This window comes from Ostrinia furnacalis, unplaced genomic scaffold, assembly GCF_004193835.3.
Source record: "Ostrinia furnacalis isolate ACB-3 unplaced genomic scaffold, ASM419383v2 OfSCF1818, whole genome shotgun sequence".
Classification (NCBI taxonomy): domain Eukaryota; kingdom Metazoa; phylum Arthropoda; class Insecta; order Lepidoptera; family Crambidae; genus Ostrinia; species Ostrinia furnacalis.
In genome coordinates this window covers 265,605-274,082 of record NW_021132057.1, presented here as the reverse complement: position 1 = coordinate 274,082, position 8,478 = coordinate 265,605, and the positions used below count along the sequence as shown (strand labels likewise).

Below are 8,478 nucleotides of genomic sequence, written 5' to 3'. Positions count from 1 at the left end.
CTGCCATGTTACCGTTTGTGGTCACACAATAAATAGTTTTTGCTATCGTGTACCATTCATCATGCTTGGATAAGTCTGAAGGAATCATATCAACCGTTGCGTTTTGTGGTGCGTACATTTTCTTGCATTGAGGTATTTGATGATAACGTTGAATAATTCTGAATAGTGACTAAGTTTCTTGCGCTGCTTCTCAGCTATGGCCCATTTATTGTAGGGTTAATTAATTAAGCAAAAATAAATCGAATTTCATTAATTTAAATTCAATGAAGATGTATGACTTTAAAAAAGCACATTCCGAAATGTACCATCGGCAACAGTGTTAACTATCCATTGCCTGTCATGTCGTCTCGTTCTATCACAGAAATAAAACAATATAACACAAAACTATAACAAAAATGCAGAAAGTTTGACTTTGGAGCACCAATAATACCATGAAGCAACTGAAAAACCTATGCATGTTTTGAGAGGCGTGGCGATTTATCTGTTTAAAAAATTACAGTTTTTTAGAGAGTGCTGTTCTTAACTGACTTGGAAATAAAAAGCCTAGAACGTCGTAGAGACCTACTTGATCTTTCTTTCTTTTACAAAATTATGAGACATCATGTGCGTAGTCCAACCTTGCTAGCGAAGTTTAACTTCAAAGTCCCATTACGAATACCACGTAAACCCATTGAACCTCTCTCCCGCCCCTTTCGAAAAACTGTTCTAGGAGCCAACTCTCCTATATGTCGGATCTGCAAGATCTACAATAAATGTAGTGGTCCCCTGGATGTGCATTTCATGTCCCTACCCAAATTCAAGGCTACAGCAACCGACTCTATATCATAATAATTTAACTTATATAACATCATTTATGCTAACTAAGCAGCAACTTATATTTCTTGCAAGCTGTGTATACCTCTAAGTGATAGTGCAATTAGCTTAATATTTTGCGTATTTTTTAACATATTGTGTATTGTTGTACCTATCGTTGGTGTACCTAATAAATAAATAAAAAAATAAATAAACTAGTTTAGGTAGGTACTACAAAATTATTGGATTTATGGAATAGGTAACTGTACCGAACTGGTGGTCTTATGTAAATAAATTGAATTTTTTCTCTAGTATCAGATCTCCACACAGTTTAAATGACCGCAGTCTATGGAGGAATTAGAAATAAGAACACTATTGTGAGACACTCATCAGTGAGGGACCGAGGAAGTGATAATCAGATCTAGAATAACCTAGATGCTCGGCTCAGTACAATCGATAATAATTATAGTTTTTCCACCCCAACGATAATAGTTGCAATCATAAAAATTGAGATTTCATTTTATTTTAGTCTCGTCATCAATTGATTTCCTATGCAGACCATAAATTGTATAAACTTTATCAAAATTATTTTATTCGACTATCGTGATAATTTTTTTTCAGATTAGTTTAATCTATAATTTCCTCTTTATAATATTAGTATAGATAATATTTAATGCCCGTATTAGACTTACATTATTTTGGTATTTATAATAGTATAAAGTAGTATAGACTAATTCATACGTCATTAAGAAGGAAGGAAAGAAAGATAACACAAGAATTTATAGACATTATCGCATAATTAGGCTATAAAATACAGATTAGAATGAAACTAATCAATGAAGATTAAAAAAAGACGGTCACATTCAGTTGGTGCCAAAAATATTTTGGTAATCATAACATACTTATTCATATTTAAAATAGATTTAATAGTCTCAGAGATTTTAGCATTTTTTTTATTCAAATTAAGATTATTTTTGGCTTTGCACAGACCACACAATGTATGATCTGTGCTTATAAGTGACCACACCAAGTAATATTACGCGCGAAACTGCACAGAAAAGAAAACCCTAGCAAGAACGGTCAAATGCTGCTGTGCCACAGAACACGAAACCAATATAAGTTAAGTATTCAAGATGTGAATAAATCTAAATCGTAGAGACCGTTAAGATTTTTTTTCCGAAATTCTACGTGATTCTTTAGTTCAATCTACACTAAAAACATAAATGGATAATTTTAATAAATTGTACATATTTTTATTCATGTACTTTAGAAAAGATACTGCTGTATGCCATTATTCGGTAAAATGAAAGATGAATTTCTGTTAAATATTTATTAAAGTATTCATTACTCTATTACACATAACACATTATTACCTATTCAGATTTGTATTGTTAATTAAATAATTATGAAAATTATCGGACACACTGCGCTTACATTATTTGTATGAGGCAACGAATCTACTATATTTAAAATTATTATTATATTTAATTTATAAAAATAGATTTTTATAAAAACGTGTATATGTTACAGGAAATGTATGAAATCCGTCATTGTATACAATTCCTAGGAATTGTGTATTATTCCTAAAATCACCCGGAAATGTGTGATGTAAATTATATTAGACACATTTCCTAGGAAATTTACACATTTCCTAAACAGCAATCGGAAATGTAATATAAGATTTCAATTAATACGCGTGGACATGCGGTGCGAGGGGAGGTTGGACATCCGATTACGAGGGGTCTCTATCGAATCGCCAAATTTTTTGTACGCCTAATTGTCTATGGCACACAAATTGTTAACCTTAAAAACTTTTTACACAAAATTATTTTTATTACGCAACTTTTTTTTCTTCAAAACTTATATAGCGCTCGGCGGCAGCTGTGTATGTGTAAGGTCGCAAGTCTAACCTAACCTAACCGAGACTTTGTTATCCAGCTTCCTGTAGCTGGATATGGTGGTACTAAAACCTTCGTGCCAATAATAATAGTTTCATAAAAGAGATGTTAAAATTAGGGATTTCCAATACTTCTGCGTAATATGCGTGATGCCGAAAGAAAGGTATGCCAATAAATTTTAGGCAAATTTTTTTTTCGGCCAATGTATAATAGTGCGAAAACAACTGTCAGGCTAAACAATAATAATTGTGAGTTAAAAGTACCTATCGGCCAATGTGGTTTGGCTAAATGAAATTTTAGGCGTACCGAGGGGCACCCGATCACGCGACCGCGATAGTGCCGCTTAGTTTTATACATTTCCTAATACAGTATTGGAATTCTATAAAATTCCTAGGAAAAGTATACATTTCCTAGGATAGTGCGTATTAAAAAATCTCTGAAGCAATATTTTATACATTTCCTAAATAGCTTCGGAGTTGTATACATTTCCTAGGAATAGTATACAATTCCTAGAATTCATACATTTCCTGTAACATATACAAAAGTAAACTATGGAACTTAAAAATATTAAATACCTATTTTACTTAAGAATAAGTTATCTACCATGAAAAAAAAACACTTGCATACATAATACTGGGACGGATACAATACGGATAAACCAAATGACGAAAATCAATCATGATCAACATTTTCACATGCACAATATTGATTCCAATACTGTAATTGATAACTAATTACACTAGTTTACAAAAAAAAAGTTTTTCTTTTACCCAAAGATAATTCATATTGGTTGTGTTTTCTACCAGCCCCCTTATTACAAAAATATATNTTATCACGTCAAGTTTTTGAGATATCCACATTAACCTAAGTAAGCTGTTTTGTTAGCCGTTTCGGAGTTTCTACTTTGTTTCAATTGCATTTAAGTATTATTTTAACATTTTCACTTGTTTTAAAATGTCACCAAGGCAGTGTAAATTAAGCCCAAATAACTTTTGCTAAGTTTGTGGTCAAATTATATTGTCAAAAAAGAAGAGACTATTCACTGAGGCCGTAAAACGGGCCTATTTCTATTACTTTCAAATCTCGGTAACAAACCTGATGAAAAATGGGTTCCTGGTGTAGTGTGCGAAAATTTGAGAAGTGTATTATTGCACTAGGCTGCAGGAAAATAAAAACATATACGATTCGGCACCCCAATGTTATGGAGAGAACCAACAAATCACACTAATGACTGTTACTTCTGCCTCACTGAAACTACAGGTTTTAACAACAAAACCCAAGAACATACAATATCCTGATGTTGCATCAGTCACAAAACCTGTGCTACAATCTGAAGGAGTCCTTTATCCGTCATTACTCAGCAATTCCAGTAGGGGCAGTAACAAAAGATGCTTGGTATTAATTTAAAGCAGTAGTGAAAAGTTTCCTGGGAAACTATAAATTTATCTCAGAATTATGCAGAAATTGTTTCCAAATTATTGAGGAATTACCAAAGAATGGGTGTGAATAAGTCGTTAAAAATTCATTTTTTAGATTCTAACCTGGATTTTTTTCCTAAGAACCTGGGAAGCGTGAGTGTTGAGCATGGCGAAAGTTTTCACCAGGATTTGAAATTTTTTGAGGAAAGATACCAAGGAATTTGGATAAAAATATGTTAGCGGATTGCTGCTGGTCTATAATAAGGGAAACTGATACTAATTAGTATAAAAGAAGGAGTAACACGACTCATTTTTGATTGTTTTTAGTGATGAATGTATAAAAAATATAATAATTAAAATAATCAATATTTACAAAATCTGACGTCCTAAATTTTTTCTAAGTTCAGTTTTCAAGTAAGGGTTAATAACTCTAACGATACGTATCAGTTTCATCTCTGGGTAAAAAACCTTGTAAACTAGTGTTATTTAGGTGTCTTTATTTTTTACAATATTCACTTGTTGTTGAAGCTAGTCATGTCATTTAGCCAGTTCCTTCGTTTCATATTCATTTTGGATAGACTTTAGTTAGACTCAGTTTTGAAATTCATACTAGTTATTTATAAATATTTTCACAATATTATAACAACATTCAATCTCTGGGTACTATCTATTTAAAATAGCACAACTAAACACTTTGTCTAAAGTGAGTAATCGCAACTTTCAACCTACTATCTCATCATTTTATAATTTTTTAGTCCCTATTTAGTTAATTATTGACTAGACAGGTCAAATTGAATAACTAGATGCTTAAACAACCATTCACTAGCACCAATTCCTTCTACAGTGAACAATATTGTTATCATCATTGTAATTGTTACTAGTTAGTTAATAAATATGTAACCATTCTGAAAGGTTTCAAGTATTTTGCTTGTTACAAAACATTTCAATCAGTTATTCATTTTTAGAGTCAGAAATATAGAAGATAAAAAGAGGGTGACAGCGATGGTTTGGATGTTGGAAGAGTTGCACAGGTCTCCGTTGCACATCCTACAGCTTCGCATGTCACCATCGTAACTGTCACCCATTGCTTCGCGACACTTCGCTTCTATGTCATCCGATTCATAAGCGCAACCACGGATGACGTTCGTCTCGCCGTTTTCTAAAACAATAAAAAAAAGCCCATTAAAACACATTTCATAATAAAAAAATAATAATTATAAGTTCAACATGAAGTGAAACAGAGTGGAAACGATAAATAAGTGATCTCATTTGATTATTTCTGAACTACACAAGATATCAAAAAACTAAGTAGTTACTGATCCTAAAAGTGCTTCATGAGCTCTATCAAACGGTATCAATAATAAGTTACAGAATAAACTGGATAATATCCGAAAATTCAATGGTAATGGCATCGTTTGATAGAGCTCATGAAGCACTTTTAGGATCAGTAACCAGTTTTTCGATATCTTGTATAGTTTAGAAATAATCGAGTGAGATCAATAAATTATCGTTTCCAAGTTTTCCAACCTGTAGATAGAAAACAGATTTGGTTTTCTCTTGGTCATTTCTTGTTGCAAATATTTTCTTTTAAATTTAAGCTAAAACTGTCGTTAGTAGTTACCTATGATAACACTAGACTGAGTTATATCCCTAACGTTTATAAAGGGAATGAGTTATGACGAATCACCTTTATTGTCTTTGATATGTTTAATGTTTGTTCGCTTAATCCTATTTGTGTTGAAATATTCAAGTACTTTCACCAATGCGTTATCATCTAAAGTGTAGATAATCCAAATGATTCACTTTGTTTTCCTAAATGAAAAGGTTAGTTCCCTTGTTTATTCAATTTAGTACTTAAATCTACCTGAAATGTTTTATCAGAGGAGCCCCCCTAAAGATTTTAATTATTCTTAGCTTCTAAGATTAAGTGTGTAAAGTCCGGTCGCCGAGCACGTCGCGACAGCAATATAATTACGCGCGAGCGACAAGGATGGGTAGCTTGGGGTCATTGGACGAAATTCTACGTGCTCGGCGACCGGACTATAGATTGCGTCATTTCGTGCCAGACGAATAATAAGGCAACACCTAAACGAATCTGTTTGTGCATTTTAGGGACTTTTTGTTTTATGAAACTGGTCATAGTATTCGGAGATCACCTCGATCAATTAAAAATATGTAATCTAAACAGCCGCTACCAACCGGTTAGTATGGAAATCATTGGGGTAGGCCTATATTCAGCAGTGGACGTCCTGTTAGCTGAAATGATGATGATTATGATGATGATGAATGTAAACAATATAGGTTTGATAATACAATGTATCACTATACTAGCTCGGTTAGTGTCTTGCATCTGACACCTTCTGATTTGTGATCTTCTAAGAGTTTGGAGTGACTGAATGAATGTTCAAAAGAGAAAAGAGATATATTGAACTAACCTTCAAGAAATGTCACCACTAGACACCTGGCTTCAGCCTCAACGTCGTCGTCATCATCACTCTCCTTAAGAGCCCTCATGGGCACGAAATCAAAATATGGGTTGTATCTCAAGGGTCGGGTGTTCACCATCTGAAAATTAAGAAACCTTGTACTATCTAATAGTTATTGCTCTCCTCTTCGAATCATTTACCAAATACGAGTTTTTATTTTGTTCAAAAGTATTTTTTTTTTGATTACGATTACAAGTAAAGATAATAAAATACGAAACGTGAACATATTGCACAGATATAGATATTTCCCACTGGAGATTCTACTACAAAGAGGAAAAAAACTATAAATAAACTTACTTGGACGTTATACACCAACTCCGAGTCATCATTCGTTGACCCTATTGTCGAAGATTCAGTATTGACGCTCGCAGGTGCATCACTTATAGGTGCATCAGTTGTCGGCGAAGAGCTGTCTTCAGTAACACTGGTGGTAATATCAGTGGTTGGGTTGCTAGTGCCAGTCGCAGGCCCTTCAGTTGATGAAGTTGAGCTATCAGTGGTTGCGTCGCTAGTGCCAGTAACAGGCCCATCAATTGATGAAGTTGAGCCATTAGTGGTTGGGTCGCTAGTGCCAGTAACAGGCCCATCAGTTGATGAAGTTGAGCCATCAGTGGTTGGGTCGCTAGTGCCAGTCACAGGCCCATCAGTTGATGAAGTTGAGCCATCAGTGGTTGCGTCGCTANTGTACTTTGTTAGCAATTCTAATAGTTTATTTTTAACAAGTGGATCTGAACTACCGCAATTTACCTTATCGGTGTCAATAGTGAAAACTGAATTGTCAGACCGAATATCAGAATACCTTTCCTCAGCGAGAAATTCTTTTTCATCACATAATAATGCTCTAGCTAAGATTTGTCCCTTTTTTAATGATAATGGCCGCTGTGATGTATTGGTAATTTCTAAGATTTGTTCTTTGCCGTTAATGATACTAGCAGGAAAAGTATAATTTACCCCTTCATAATGCCTAGTACAAGAATCAATAAATAAAACATCATCTAAGGTAGCATCCGATACGATACCGACTGACATGACGTGATTTGGTGGTATTTCAGTGTCATCTTTACATTTTATTGGAAATTTCAGAATTTCATCGCAATACAAGTCCGATTTAAATACCTCTGATGTTAAAGATTCCTTTTTGGAAATTGTGAATTCAGTACCAGATATAGTAAAAACATAATCTGGGTCATTAATAATTGGTTGACCTAATATAACATCCATGTCAGCCATAGACACATCAGTTACAATAAGCTTCGTTTCGAATTTGTTATCATCTATATCAACATTTACATCTACAACTCCTTTTGCAGGAACTGGAGTACCACCAAAACCACCAATGAACATGATATCACAAACCTTTATAGGCAAACCAAGTTTCTGACAAAATTGAGAGTTAACTACGTTAATTTTGGCCCCCGAATCAAAATAAGCTCTAGTAGGTGTATCATTTAACAATATAGTTTTAAAANTCGTTTGATCATTCAATAAATTTACAAGTGCATGCATTACGTTACGATATTATACTTACTTGCTATTTGATAAAGCAACTATTCGAAACGTTTGTAATATGCACCACTTGTTTCAAAATTGGCAATTTGCTTTAAAATATGGGTAAATTGGGGAAAATATTTATTTTTATTACTAGACTGTTGCCGAATTTTTGATGCATTGCATTTTCGATCCATAGCACTTATCGGGTATGTTTTTGCATACGGCATGGCGTATCATTGCAGCTTGTACTCGTGTCATTTGCGCATCTATCCTTATTATAAGTCACGTTATAGCAAACAAAACGTTATAGGATAACTTATCCTATAGGTACTCGTATACATCCTACTGTAGGTCACAGTGCTCTTGCGAACTATGGAATAACTAAAGGATGTG

At 33.8% G+C, this 8,478-nt stretch overlaps 1 protein-coding gene across 1 annotated transcript; it reads right to left on the bottom strand.

Annotated features, from left to right (window-relative positions):
- Window positions 1–4,598: 4,598 nt before the first annotated feature.
- LOC114353837 (uncharacterized) lies at window positions 4,599–7,553 on the bottom strand. Its single transcript, XM_028305961.1, has 4 exons — window positions 7,546–7,553; window positions 6,892–7,216; window positions 6,544–6,673; window positions 4,599–5,267 (listed from the first exon to the last, which is right to left on the bottom strand). Exons 1-4 carry the CDS (start codon window positions 7,551–7,553, stop codon window positions 5,056–5,058), a joined length of 675 nt encoding a protein of 224 aa, XP_028161762.1. The 3' UTR covers window positions 4,599–5,055.
- Between the last annotated feature and the right edge of the window lie 925 nt (window positions 7,554–8,478).

Coding starts and splice junctions, on each gene's coding strand:
- LOC114353837 (XM_028305961.1), bottom strand. Junction 6,674..6,891: donor AGTTGGTGTATAACGTCCAA/GTAAGTTTATTT, acceptor CTTAATTTTCAG/ATGGTGAACACCCGACCCTT. Junction 5,268..6,543: donor AGTGGTGACATTTCTTGAAG/GTTAGTTCAATA, acceptor TTATTGTTTTAG/AAAACGGCGAGACGAACGTC.